Genomic DNA, 15,094 nt, shown 5'->3' on the forward strand with positions numbered 1-15,094 from the left:
GAAAAAATTTGATGGAGAGAAAAGTATCTAATGCCACTCAGGGTTTTAACTTGAGTTGCTGGACAACAGCACCATTCACATAACCAGAAAATACAGCAGGAAGAGACCAGGTTTTAGAGGGGTAGGTAAGGTAGTGAGGGTTGTGGTAGTAGTGAAAATGATGCATTCAGTTTAACTTGAAGTTTAATTTGAGACAGCTAAGGTATATCTAGATAAAGCCCATACATCATAAATAAAAGCACAGTGATCCAACCCTGAATTGACAATGTTTAGGTAATTGTGGAAGGTGTAGAATTGAATGCAGTGCCCAGGGAGATGTATGTATATGTAAGAAAAGCCAGTAATCATAGGCAACACCAACAACACTGTTGAGGAAGAAGTGCAAACACCGATTGAAAACTGAAATGAATCATTCAGAAAGGTAGAGGAAATAGAGTGGGTTTAGAAGCTAAGGACACAGAAGTAAAATAAGGACTGAATAGTGTCCACGGGTATTGATAATCAAGAGGGTGTTGGAGTCTTTGCTAGAAGAGTTTTGTCTACCTGTTCTTACCTTTCCTCCTTTAAAAAGGAAAAAATGATCAAATGATTTCCTGCAGCTCTGTCCTTGGCAAGAATTGTGAAGACCAACTGCCTCACAGGATCCAGTTTCTTGGGAAGTCATATTTGGTCATAGGATAAACATCCTATTGCTTGCTGTTGAACTTAAGGACTTTTGCATCAATATTAAAGCATTTTGGGATCATAGTTGAGATTTCATGTTCTTCACTGATTGCTCTCCTGATAATATCTGAGCTAATAAAGGTCCATAAGAGCTATTATGGTTCATCATACAACTATATATAGGACTGCCTTTAAAAATTAAATATAAGCACCTCTGTTTGTATCTGCTATAGAGTCCTAGCAGTTACTTCTTTATCAAAGTGTTCTAAATGGAAAGAAATGTATGCTGGCTGAATGACCTTTGGACCAACCAAGTCATCATCCAGTATACTGTTGAAATAAAATTTTAAAATTATACTTTATTTTTAAACTATAAAAATTTAGAAACCCACCCCAAAACCCCAATAATTTTTTTTTTTTTTTTGCGGTACACAGGCCTCTCACTGTGGTGGCCTCTCCCGTTGCAGAGCACAGGCTCCAGACGCACAGGCTCAGCGGCCATGGCTCACGGGCCCAACCACTTCACGGCATGTGGGATCTTCCCAGACCGGGGCACGAACCCGTGTCCCCTGCTTCGGCAGGCAGACTCTCAACCACTGCGCCACCAGGGAAGCCCCCCAATAATTTTTAATACCAGAAATAAACCTCCCCAAGCATAAACTATAAACTTAAAGCATACTTAAGGTGGGACGTGTCAAACCTCTCTCTAGAGATCATTTTGATAAATTACAGAATTGTAGAGGAGATGAATTTAGTACAGACTCTGCTGAAGGACCATTTCTGTCAACTATGTGCTAGCCTACTGGATGAGTGAGGCCTTGGAACTATATAGCTTTACAACTTTTGACTAGCCTATATTAAGAGACACATTTTACATCTTACCTCTGAACTCATACATATTCTGCACTAAAACAAATTTCAGGAAAAAATTCGTATTCCCTGTGCAAAATACATTCTGATATTTCTTATGCAGTATCAGTTTTACTATCGGGTGCAAACCACTGAATTGATTACACTTCCTACAACTTTAAAAGCTTTGCCATAGGGCACAATGACCTGTTAATACTAAGGAATACTAAGGAATGAAGAGATATGTGTTCTCAGAGGCAAAGGAAATAATGGATTTGGTGAGAGGCTTCCAATATAACAACCCAACTTAAAGTTCATTCCTCTAGCCCCTTTCCATTATTTTTGGTAGACTGACCTAAGTTTAAATAAGCATTAATCAGAAAAGAATGATCACAGATGCTGGCCACTCCCAGCCAAAAGTTAAAAGTAACAAGTTTCCACAGACAAAAAAGATAAAATAATCTGTTTTTTAAAATGCAAGAATACAAGTTCAAAGAGATTAAAAGATAAGAGATGGAAATTAAGCATGGCAGAATTTAAGAAACAAAGATTTGAAAATTGGGAAACTGAAAGTCTTATTAGAAAACCCAAAATACAAAATAGACAAGGCATAGAGAAAATAGGCTGGAGGGGGAAAAAATGGAAAATAATAAAAAGGTATAGAGATAATCAAGAAGACATGAAAAGAAATCCTGCATGTGTGTAATTGACATTGCTGATAAACAAAATTGAGCAAATCAAACTTTAAAAATTCAAATAGAAGAAAAATCACCTTGATTTAAAAGATAAAGAATTATATAGGCATCCAAGCAGAGAAATCAAGCCATGTATAGTGAGGGAAAAGATCAGGATGATCTCAGGTCTTCATTAAGGCAGAGAAGCAAAAGGCTCCAAAGGTCAGGAAAACAAAGTGTGCCAGGAACTTTACACCCAGCCAAAGTTGTCCTTAAAATATAAAGGGAATAGACATTCTCGAGTATGCAAGTGCTTAAAAGCATACAATCACTTGGGAAAAAACTGCCTGATAATGAAATTTACTCAGCAAGAAATGAATCAAATTAAGGACTCAGGAAAAAAAGAAGCGGTAAAAGAAATGGTAGTAAACATTTTAGAAATTTTAAATTAAAAATGGGAAATTGGGCTTCCCTAGTGGCACAGTGGTTGAGAGTCCGCCTGCCAATGCAGGGGACACGGGTTCGTGCCCCGGTACAGGAAGATCCCACATGAGCCATGGCCCATGAGCCATGGCCGCTGAGCCTGCGCGTCCAGAGCCTGTGCTCCGCAACGGGAGAGGCCACAACAGTGAGAGGCCCGCGTACCGCAAAAAAATAAAAAATAAATAGAAAATAAAAATGGGAAATTATCGTAAGACAAATGAAATATTTGAACATTGTCTATATATGAATAATATAACCAGGAAGTAGGGGAACTCTTTTAAGTGTCCTGGTTTCATTTTTTATGACAGGAGTCATATACTATATCTAAAACATACAAGAAGCTAGAAAAAAATTACTCCAGCCTCTAATGTTTTCTGTAATTGTCCTTAATTTTGAAGGAGTCTTTTAGAACTAGATTCTCTTGTAGAAAAAATTTTTAAGTTGAACATTTCTTCACTTTTAGATTTTTTTTGTTAAATCCAAGTAAAATTAATTTGCCAGACGTACTAAATATAGCATATAAACCCACTTTTGTAAAACTTTTCCTGTGTGTGTATCTGTATATATGTGTACATATATGTATATAATGTATATATTTTAAGAGATGGTTTGAAAAAATGAAGTTCACTAGATATTAATAGTATTAATTTCTGGTTTATGGGTTTTCGAGTGATTTTTATACCTTGTTCTTTTACTTAATGCTTTTTTTGGTAATAAACAAAGTTAAATTATCCTTTACAAGGAAAAATTGAGTTGGAGTTTAGAGCTTTTTTTTTTTTTTTTTTGTGGTACGCAGGACTCTCACTGTTGTGGCCTCTCCCGTTGCAGAGCACAGGCTCCGGGACGCGCAGGCTCAGCGGCCATGGCTCACGGACCCAGCCGCTCCACGGCATGTGGGATCTTCCCGGACCGGGGCACGAACCGGTGTCCCCTGCATCGTCAGGCGGACTCTCAACCACTGCGCCACCAGGGAAGCCCCCTAGAGCCTTTTTTATAAGCTTACCAACACAGTTTACAGATCGTTTCTTGGAACTGCAAATTGGTAACCACTTTTTGGCAATACACCAATTTGGCAATATGTAGCAGGAACCTTAGAACTTTTATCCTTTTTATCTAATAATCCCATTTATAAGAATTCACCATAATAGAATACAGTTGACCTTTGAGTAACGCAGGTTTGAACTGCATGAGTCCACTTGTATGCAGGGTTTTTTCCAATAAATATTACTATCCTACATGATCCAAAGTTGGCTGAATCTGCAGATGTGGAACCATGGATATGGAGGGCCAACTATGGTATTTGAGCATCCATAGATTTTCGTATCTGCCACAGATGCTGGAACCAATTCTCTGTGGATTCTGAGGGATGACTATAATCCAATACACACAAAAATAGCCTTATCCTATCATCATTTTACATATATTTTTATGTAGAGAAGAACTGGAAATAGCAAAAATGTCCATCTGTAGGGAACTGAATTAGTAAATTACATAGTATATCATTAATATTCATATTTTTAAATAATCTTTAATGGCAAGGGAAAATATTAATCTCTCCAAGTGATTAAACATTACACAAAACATCTCAAAGCAATGTGATCTTAAGTGTGTGTGTTCTCTGCAGAAGATTGATAATTTTTTTTTTTGCGATACGCGGGCCTCTCACTGTTGTGGCCTCTCCCGTTGCGGAGCGCAGGCTCTGGACGTGCAGGCTCAGCGGCCATGGCTCACGGGCCCAGCCTCTCCACGGCATGTGGGATCTTCCCGGACCGGGGCACGAACCTGTGTCCCCTGCATCAGCAGGCGGACTCTCAACCACTGCGCCACCAGGGAAGCCCGAAGATTGATAATTTAATTTTATACTTTTCAATTGATCTACAATGAATTTGAATTCATAATCAAAAACTTAAGTTTGTAATTTATATGAAAAATTTGTAAACTTATGAAACTCAGCTACTACACAAATTATCAATACAAACTAAGAGTTTTCTATTTTTCAGCTTGGAACAGTTTTGCAGTTATTGAACACTGGCAATTACTGAAGGAGGAATAAATGAGATGCTAAAAATTACTATATAGAACACTGTTATACAAATAAAACCTAGGTCACTGGAGTTTATTGCCCCATAAATACCTTTTGCCAGGTGGTATACTGCCTTCCTTTGGAAAGGAAGACTGAACTGGGGGCAGTCTCTTGCTGCAGATTGGCAGATTGTTTTGTTTTTGGCCATGCCGCATGGCTTGTGGGATTTTAGTTCCCCGACCAGAGATCGAACCCAGGCCCTCGGCAATGAGAGCGCAGAGTCCCAACCACTGGACCACCAGGGAATTCCCAGATTGTTTTCTTTTTAATGAATATTTCAAATATATACAAAAGTAGAACAGTAAAATGAATACCCTATTCTCTAAGACCTGAAAGGAAATGAAATACATAGAACACTGACTTTAAAAGAAAATCTTGAATTCTCCAAGTAACAGTTTAACAGAAAAGTATATGTTGGGCCAGGTTATCTCATTAACAAAACAAATAAGCTGAACTTCACCACTTAGTAGGATTCCGTGGGATGCTGACTGAAGCTTTTTTTTTTTAATTGAAGTATAATTGATCAACAACACTGTGTTAGTTCCAGGTGCACAGCATAGTGATTCAATATTTCTCTACATTACAAAATGATCACCATGGGATGCTAAGCTTTAATATGAAAAACTAACAGTAAACACACTTGATCTTAACATTTAACAAATGTCTTTCCAGGGCTATAAACACCACAGGAAAGTCTTCAACCTCTTGCAATAGATTTCAAGCATCTTCCTTCCATTTTGGAAAATATGGCAAAAGCCCAAGTGCTCTCAATATTTAAGGAATGCATATCTGAGGAAGCAGAACAAAGATAACATACTGTTCTTAAAAGACATTTGTATTATTCTGCAGATTTCCAAATAAATCTATAGTATGATTTGGTCTAAAATCCCTGGCAAATCTCTGAGTTGTTTAGACAAGATGACCTCACCTCAATGTATAGTACCAAAAACAGCTACAAAATCTCCCACCAACAACACAAGTTTGAAATCCAACTATAATCACTGATCACAAGGCATTATTGGTAAACACCATCCTCACAAGTACACCTTCCAGGCAGTAGTACAGGACTCAGAATGGATAGTCTGGCACATGTTAGTTCCTCAGTAAATAAGAATTACCTTCCCTCCACTAAACTCTACTTCAAAAGATCTGATTCAATTCTATTTCCAACACATAACTGTGCTAACTTGAGAATTCATTTTGTTTTGCACCTCAGTTTTCCCAATGATAAAATGAGATAGGATCTGCTTCTATCAACCTCATATGGGTGTTGTGAAGATCCAATAAAATAACATGAAAAGATTCTTAGATCTTTTTCTAAAACTAAGTCTGTGATTTAGAATACTCTATTCAATGAGAGTAAAACAAATCTCTGAATTATTACATTATATTCCTATCATCTAAACAACCAGATGAATTAACAAAATTTGACTCTTGTCAAAAAGATTTATTAACTTAAAATAGAATTACTTCAAATACAGACAAAAGCAAATTTCTGTTCAAGTTGGAATATTTTCAATATACAAGAATGTAAAAGAAAAAATTCTAAATCTTCATGTTGAAGTTTTATTTTATTATTTTTTTTACCTTTTAAAAAGTTTTTGGCACTACAAGGTTCTGTAAAGAATAGAAGTGACAAATTTAAAACACATGAAAGTCTTTCCTAATTCTTAAGAACAATATATATAAAGTCTGAAGCAACCAAAGTATGAATACAGCTAATAGAAAATAAAGAATGTAATTTTTAAATTCTCTCTTTATACAATTCATCAAGGTTAAACAAAACATAAAATTCCCTTAAAAATAGGGTAATAAAATAGATGAAATTTGTATCACTCAATTCGGTGATACTAGTAAAAACTATAGTTCATATTTATATACAAATAATACAGTCTTTAAAAACAGTCTTAGAATTTAAATAAGCTATCTAAACGTGTTAAAATTTTAAATCAGGACCTGATTTGTTTTGCTTTCCATTAAATGTCACTTTTTCTGCTGAATGTAACTGACATTGAGGTACGGATACCCTTGAGACAGCAGGATTGGCTGGTTGCTGTGCATCGGTAGAGCAGCTGAAAGAAAATGGACTCGCATTACTCCGACACGTTTCCTCTTGGTGGGTGGGGACAACGCTCTCTACACCGACGGGTGGCACATCTGTCTGTTGGACACAACACAGACAGGAAACTGAAAGGCTTGTGCCTATTTATCTGACAACCTCTTAGAATTAACTGTAGCTAGTTCTCTTTTTTTCTATTTATATAGTAAAGAAGAGATGAAGCATGTCAAAACATTTAGTCGGGGGAGAAGGAGGAGGAGGGAAGGAAAATGTGGGTATGTGAAAGAAAATAGAGGAGACAAGAGAGATGGAGGGGAGGAATTAAGGGGAAAAAATCCACCAGGGAAGAACTTCAGACTCTCCTCCTCCCCCAAAAGGGCTTGTATGACCAATAGTAATTTCCCTCAGCCCTAGTTCTTTGCTCAGAATAAACCAGCCATAGTTAAGGTTCTGCCATTCTATAATACAGCAATGCCCCACCAAGTACAATGGATAGTTTACGAAGGCTTAAGTGTATCAAGCCTGATAATCATACCAAGGGATTCCCCTGAGAAGTTATTTTATTTAGTCAACATTCCCAGAGTGCCTTTCTTTACTTTCTTGAACTCCTAGTTTAACTGTATTAACTCTGACTCTAGTTTTCTTAACTCCTAAGTTAACCAAGTGCTGAAGGCCAGATTCAGACATTCCCTATTTGAACTGAGATACTGCTGAGGCAAGTAGGTTAGATAAAATGCTATTCATTACTTAGATCAAAGCCATTATTGGTACATTAGTACCAAGAGAATATAATCAATTCTAATGTCATTCAAGTCTTAGTTTTACTAAACAAATTTGACTGTCACTACTCAACTCAAAAACTTCTACTGGATCCCCACCACTTACTAAGTCCAAACTCCTTCATAATATGGCCTCAGCCTACCTCTCTAGCCTCATCACCTATACATTTTTCCATTTACCTCATCTAGTCCTATTATTTTCTCTTTTCTCTTTTTTCCCTATAGGAAAAAAGTTTCAGTGAAAAAAGTTCAGTATAATATGGATCACTTTTTTCAGTGAAAAATGTTCTCACTGAGGCAAAACTAGTGACTTTGCATGTATTATGGCCTCAGCTAAGAACACTCCTCCTCTCTAATCTCTACATGATCTCTAGGAAAAAAATCCCATATCTCTTTCAAGATCTAGTTTGAATGTCAAAATCTTGTGCAATTTGATCCCTGGTGTCTATATTCTGCTCTCTCTGCTAGGGCAAAGTTAACTGATTCCTCTAAGCTCCTCTTCTTGTCTATTTCACAGGTCTGGCTTTCCTAATAAAATATGCATTAAGTGCAAGGGTTTTATTTAATTCTTGCTTGAGCAATAAGCACCTAGCGCAGTCTGACACACAGTATGCTCTCTCAATAAATATTTACTGAATTCATAAATTTTCACTCCAAGATCCTGGCCTTTACAAAGGCTCCTTGTCCCAGAACAAAACCCACCCAGCCTGTGACAAATACGTAAGCAATGGTACCTTGAGTATAGAAAGGTTTGTTGGGCTGAAATCTGGCATTTCCCTGATGCATGAAGTTCTGATGCAAACCATAAGGCCACGAAGCTGGGACAAGAGGGAAATGGGGTCGTGGTGCATGTTCCCAAGGAATTGGAGGATTTAGTCCTGGAAATCCTGGCTCTGCATTTCAACAATAAAGGAGAGACATATTTTAAAACATCACTTTGTTCATTCAAATATTCCTTCATTCCACAAAGATTTATTGAGTATCTACTACTGACCAAGAAATATGCTAAATGCAGAGGATACCAAAAAAAATTTTTTAAGGAATAAAAACACTGTAATTGTTCTCAAATTATTCATAAAGGAAACATTTAAGAAGACATACACAATAATATGTGGTAATTGCTATAACAGAGCAGTGGAAGGTGTCTAAAGTGAGGAGTAACCCAATTGTTCAAGGACAGAGAAGGTTTTCCTAAAATGATGGACTAAATTGAGTGTTAAAGGACAAAGAACTAGTTATGCAAAATGGGACAAGGAAGACATTTTAGACAGAAGGAATAGTGTGCTCAAAAGCCAGGAAGCCGGAAAATACAGCAAGTTTGGGAAGCTGCAAGATTGGCAATACAGAGACAGAGGTAAAGGAAGGCAGCGGTAAGAGAAAAGGCTGGACAGGTAGGTAGGATCTATATTTCAAAGAACCTTAGTACATCACTAAGGAGCTTAACATCTTATCCTAAAGGCAATGCCAACTATACCAGAATCAATTATATCTTGGCCTGGAAGGAGATCCTATTAGAAGCTGAGGCATTGTGGTGAAATAGCCGAAAACTTGGGCATTGGAGCCAAATAGGTCTAAGTTCAAATACCAGTTACAAAAATTACTAAGTTTTAATTATGAACCCCAGGTTGTTATGAGGATTAAATAAGATAACAAAAATAAAGTAGCCTACACAAATTATGTCATATTAAGCAGGAACTCAAAAAATATGAGTCCTATTCTTTCTATGGCAAACCACTCCCACCAATCTACTTCCCTTTAAGATCTATCTTTAAGTACGTCTTTCAAAGCACAGTAACCCCTGAATCTTCTGGATCATTTCTGGTGGCTTTTCTCATTCAGGATCACAATGTGGCAGGAAATAATCTAAAAGACACTGTCCTTATTCACTAAACTTCCTAGCAGGAAGTTAGGAGGTACAGGATAGGGAGGAGTAGGCAACAAGAAAACTGAAACCACACTCCTAGCCACACTCCTACCAAGCTCAGTCTTCTCAGGAGGTAACCAGGTAAACAAAGCAGCTAGTTCACTGCAAGTTCATAAAGCCAAGTTACAACTAAGAGCTAAAGCTGCAGAGCTCAGAGTTTACAAAAAATAAGACTGGGTATACAGTATTGAGGTCCTGACCAATTGAGAAATGTTTTAACATAAAAGGGTATCTTTTAGAATATCCTTCAATCTCTCTTGGCCATTTTTCCCAACCAAGTATTTTCATAATACAATTAAAGATAGTCTGAAAAATTATCATTAAAGATAATCTGAAAAATGGGGTAAAAACTACTCATACAACCTCCTACTCTAATACAACCACTAGTATCATTTTAACATATCCCCATCCGGTCTCTCCATTTTTAACATAATGTTAACTTTAGCTGTAATATTAACTAGGAGTTGCGTACCTATCCAACAAATAATATTTGCTGCGTAACACTTTATTACATAATAATAATACACTATACAAATAATGTATCTACATCAGGCACTATACTGGACACCAGGGAGACAATGACAGGCAAGAAACAATTCATAACCTCTAAAAGTTCAGTCTAATGCATTATGCAGACAAGTAGACAGGCGATTTCAACACAGGAAGACAAGTGTTATAATATGGATATTAAGGAAACATGAAGGAGAGAAATGATACCTAATACAACTGGAAGACAGGATCAACAGGAATTAAAGACTTCCTGAAGAAAGTGATCTAAATTTTAAAACAGAGGATGAGTAAGTTAGCCAAGCTTTGGAGCAAAGGAGGAGGAGGTGAGAGTGAGCAGGAGAGTTAATGGAGAGGATATTCCAGGCAGAGGGAACAACTTAGGTAAACAATCAGGGGTAAGAGTACGGTGTGTTTGTAGGATGTTAATTAATTAGTTCATTAAGGCTGAAACAGAGATCAAGGAGGTAGGGAGAAGAAGGAGTTAAAACTGAGTCGACATATCAAAAGGCAAAGCACTGGGTCTGTCTTCATGGTTATATAACTCAGTGACTATCAAGAAGCATATATATCATGGCATGCACACAATAAATATTTGTTGAATGAGAGAAGCAGAGGCCACATTAGAATGGCCATGTATGACATATATCCTTTGTTCCTGGAAATTTAAATGAGTTCCCACATTCTGGAATTTCTGCTCAGCAAAATATATTACCTGTATTATTCCAAAGAGGTCTCAGCGCTTTAAGGAATAATATATATTTGCTTAAAATTATCACTAAAATTATTTTGAAAATTGATAAAGGGAAAGAATCAAGCTTTTAGTCTGCATTTCCTATACAAACAATATTTCAGGATAACCAAGCAGTTAATAAGGAAAAGAATCACAGACAAAAATTACAGAAGAATCACAAAGAGTAAATAGAAAATACTGATAACTGCTAAATCTGGGTAATGGGGGGGGTCATTATACTTTAATCTCTCCTTTTGTGTACATTTCAAATTTTCCCTAGTAAGAAAAAATCTACATATAAAACTAGATGAATAGAATTTATCAACTATTTTTAAATATGCAAAGATAAAAAAATGACTGGATGGTAATACACCCAAATATTTCTGAGCAGTTCTGTCTAGGAATTGAGATTATATATGATTTTCTTTTTCAAATGCTCTACAAAGAATATGTATTACTTAGATATCAGTAAAAAAAAAAAAAAAACTATTCTTTCTTAAGCTACAAAGTGCTACTAATCTTTTTCTTTTTTAAAAGTTGCTCCTTACTATAAGGGGACTTCCCTTGTGGTCCAGTGGTTAAGACTCCACGCTCCCAATGTAGGGGGCCCGGGTTCGATCCCTGGTCAGGGAACTAGATCCCGCATGCCGCAACTAAAAGAGCCCGCATGCTACAACTAAGACCTCACGTAGCCAGAGAAGTAAATACATATTAAAAATAAAACAAACAAACAAAAAAAGTTAATTTATGGGATTCCTGGTGGCGCAGTGGTTGAGAGTCCGCCTGCCAATGCAAGGGACACGGGTTTGTGCCCCGGTCCGGGAAGATCCCACATGCCACAGAGCGGCTGGGCCCGTAAGCCATGGCCGCTGAGCCTGCGCAAGAGGCCACAACAGTGAGAGGCCCGCGTACCACCAAAAAAGAAAAAAAACAAAACAAAACAAACAAACAAAAAATTGCTCCTTACTAAAAGATAGTTAAGGGTCTAGGGCAAAGATTACAGGTTTTGAAGAAAGAAACTGGTTTAAACCTTGGATCTACTATGATTATGATAGGATGAGAGTTACTTAACCCTTCAATTTCCTCAACTGTAAAATGAATGCTAGTAGTACCTACACCAAGCAAGACTGCAGCGAAAATTTAAAATAATAACAAAATAATAACTAAAATTTATTACCTCATTTAATATTCACAACATCCCTGTGAGTTAGGTGCTATTAATTCACCTATTTTACAGATGAAACCAATGCACAAATAGATTACGCAACTGCCCAATGCCACATAATAAATGGCAGAGCCAGGATTCATATCCAGGCAGTCTGAATCCACAGCCTATACTCTTTGTCTAATGTTATACTGCCCCTGCACAAATACTGCTTGCCATCTTTTTACTCACATTTATTTCCCAGGTTCAACCAATAATACCAATCATCCAACCTTTCTACAGACAGATACAAAAGAAGAAAAGGAAGGGTTACCCGAATTTCCCACTGTACCATTGTTCACCAGGGAATTTGGAGCCACAGTACGAGGCCAGTGTCCATCATGAGAGGAGCTAGGGATTGCCACAGGTCTGGCAGCAGGCTGTGCAAAGATGATGCTGGGATCGTTCAGGCCAATATTGCTGGGGGCGCTGCCTGGTGCAGAATGGATCACTGGGCCGTGAATAGGCCAGGATGGGGCAGGGATCTGGAGGGGGTGCATTGGCAACAATCCCATATTGTGCATGGGAGAATACTGAGCTGGTGGTGACTGAGGAAAGTTATACATAGGCATCTGGACCTGATGGGGGGGCTGGGCCCCCTGCTGAGGTGGGCCAAGCTTGGGTTGGGATCCTGGCTGAGATGGAGGCTGGGTAATGGCAGTGGATTGGGAAGAGTTCTGTGGAAATGGCTGGGGCTGAGGAGAATAAGATGGTGAATCAGACTGCAAAGGAAAAAAAAAAACATTTTAAAATTAATTTACAAACATCTTAATTTTATAAAAGCAGAGATTATCAAAATATAAAACTATGGAGTTATTTTACTAGAATATTATAAATAGAACTCTATGATATACATAGTAACAAATAATAACAGAACCTCATTTTATATGAAGGCAGAGTTTTTCCCAAAGTTCTCAAACCCTCTCTCACAGAGGTTTTATCTCATAAACCTTTTCACTGCCCAAAGAAGAGAGCCCAGACATCATACCCATCATGTAGAACCCACAATTCCAATTTTAACTAGAAATTTACATCTAAATATCTCAGAGTCACTTTCATTCAGCTCCTCAACAAGCATTTACTGAGTGTCAATTAAGTATTGGGGGGACTTCCCTGGTGGTGCAGTAGTTAAGAATCTACCTGCCAATGCAGGGGACACGGGTTAGAGCCCTAGTCCGGGAAGATCCCACATGCCATGGAGCAACTAAGCCCATGAGCCACAACTACTGAGCCCGTGTGCCACAACTACTGAAGCCCACGCACCTAGAGCCCATGCTCCACAACAAGAGAAGCCACCGCAATGAGAAGCCTGAGCACCACAACGAAGAGTGGCCCCAGCTTGCCGCAAATAGAGAAAGCCTGCCGGCAGCAATGAAGACCCAACGCAGCCAAAAACTAAATAAATAAAAAAAGTAATTTTATAAAAAAGAAAAAAAAAGAATTAAAAAAATTATGTACTGGGCATTGTTCTAGGTATTAAAAATATAATACTAACATGTATGCCCTCATAAAGCTTAAAGTCAATGGGGGAAAAGAGGAGGAACAGATAAAGTTTACATAAGCAATCACAATACAGTATAATAATTACTATGATAAACACTGTATAATATACAATGAAATCCCAGAGCAGGAACACCTAAACCCACTTTGGGAGAAGGAGGGAAGATAAGATGAAGGAAAGTGGAAATCTTCCTGAAGGAAGTGACCTTTAAGCTGAGACTCAAGATAAATAGAAAACAGTCTTGATAAAAGGGTAGAGATAAGGAAAAGGGAAGATTCAGTTAGAGGGAACAACATAATTAAAGGTTATAGGTACAAAAATACATGTCCTTTAAAAAAAAAGTAATTGGAATCTGAAATGGTTGCCTAGGCTAGGGAAGCAAATGGTTGTAAGCTATTTTTTACAGATAGAAACAACAGGACCTTGTGACTGACTGGATGTGGAGGCTGAGGGAGGAGTAGTAGTTCAGGAAACTAGATAGATAGCGGGATCATTCAATGAGATGGAGAACACAGGAGGAAGAGGCAAACCTGGGGAGTTGGAAAGAAATATAAGCTACATTCTAGACATGTTGAAGCTGCAGTGCTTTGTGAGACCTCCAAATAGCAATGTTCATTAGTCAGACTCTTACCCAAATCTCAGGTGAGAAAAAAGTGAGTGCTAGAAGCAGAAGATGAAAGTTAGGGGCACCACAGGAAAGTGATTAGAGCACGGGTTTTGGAGACAGAACCTAAGGATACAAGTTCTGGTTCCAAGTGCCTGCTGACCTCATGCAAGAAACTTAAATCTCAGCTTCTTCACTCGTAAGGTATAAATAATAATAGAATCTACATCAGAGGTTTTTATGAAGATTAACTACAACAATATATGTCAAAAATATAAACACCAAATTCAGAATAGAAGATACATTTTAGTAGCAAGGAAGGGATGGTAGGAAGTTTAAGATGGGAACAGCATCCAAGAGGAATGCATAGGGGTTGTCAACTGTGGGTAATACTTTAACAAACCAAAAACAACAAAGCATTAAGAATTGTTAAAACCTGGTGGCAGTGCATGGATGTTTATTATTTTCTATAATTTTTCAACATTTAAAAAATTTTTTTAATAAGAAACAGGAAGAACGAATGCATATATAGCACACAGCACTCAATAAATATTAGTTAATATAACTGTTACTATATAACTTTTATGAAACTGTCAGGCCCATAGTAGTACATATTCAAATGTTTGAGGTAGGGTTAGTGGGCTCCTAAATGTTTTTCCAAGACAAGCCCTACTGTTGCTCTTCAAATTCTCTAAGAATTTTTTCTAAAATACAGATCACATCAGATTTAGCATGTTTTAACAGATAACAGCTTTGAAGATACACAGACCTGGGTTTGAATCTTTTAATTTTTCTTATTCTCAGCTTCCCAATTTGTAAAATTTGATCATACCAATACCTACCACTTCACATGTCCATTCAAAGGATTAAATGTGATAATACGTGTGAAGCACTAAAAGCATAGTGTCAGATTTAGAGTAAGCATTCAGTTAGTATTTAACTATTAATTTAAGAAGTGCAAGGTGAATACAGATTTAGACAAAGGTTAGAGCAACTCAGCAAAGTTAATAGACCTGTGAATCTGAACACTA

The 15,094-nt window shown here is 37.4% G+C and overlaps 1 protein-coding gene across 3 annotated transcripts in view; it reads right to left on the reverse strand.

Moving 5' to 3' along the window:
• Positions 1–6,182: 6,182 nt before the first annotated feature.
• TUT4 (terminal uridylyl transferase 4) overlaps positions 6,183–15,094 on the reverse strand; it is a 119,680-nt gene continuing 110,768 nt past the window's right edge. For 2 of the 3 annotated variants that reach the window (XM_065875897.1, XM_065875892.1), the window contains exons 28-30: positions 12,233–12,680; positions 8,325–8,483; positions 6,183–6,913 (exon numbers count right to left, since the gene is read on the reverse strand). In XM_065875897.1, the coding sequence (XP_065731969.1) occupies positions 6,846–6,913; positions 8,325–8,483; positions 12,233–12,680 (675 nt within the window). In that variant the 3' untranslated portion in view covers positions 6,183–6,845. The remainder of the gene's footprint in view (positions 6,914–8,324; positions 8,484–12,232; positions 12,681–15,094) is intronic. The other variant, XM_065875895.1, reaches the window with a different exon arrangement.

This window comes from Phocoena phocoena, chromosome 1 (genome assembly GCF_963924675.1).
Source record: "Phocoena phocoena chromosome 1, mPhoPho1.1, whole genome shotgun sequence".
In the NCBI taxonomy this organism is placed as follows: domain Eukaryota; kingdom Metazoa; phylum Chordata; class Mammalia; order Artiodactyla; family Phocoenidae; genus Phocoena; species Phocoena phocoena.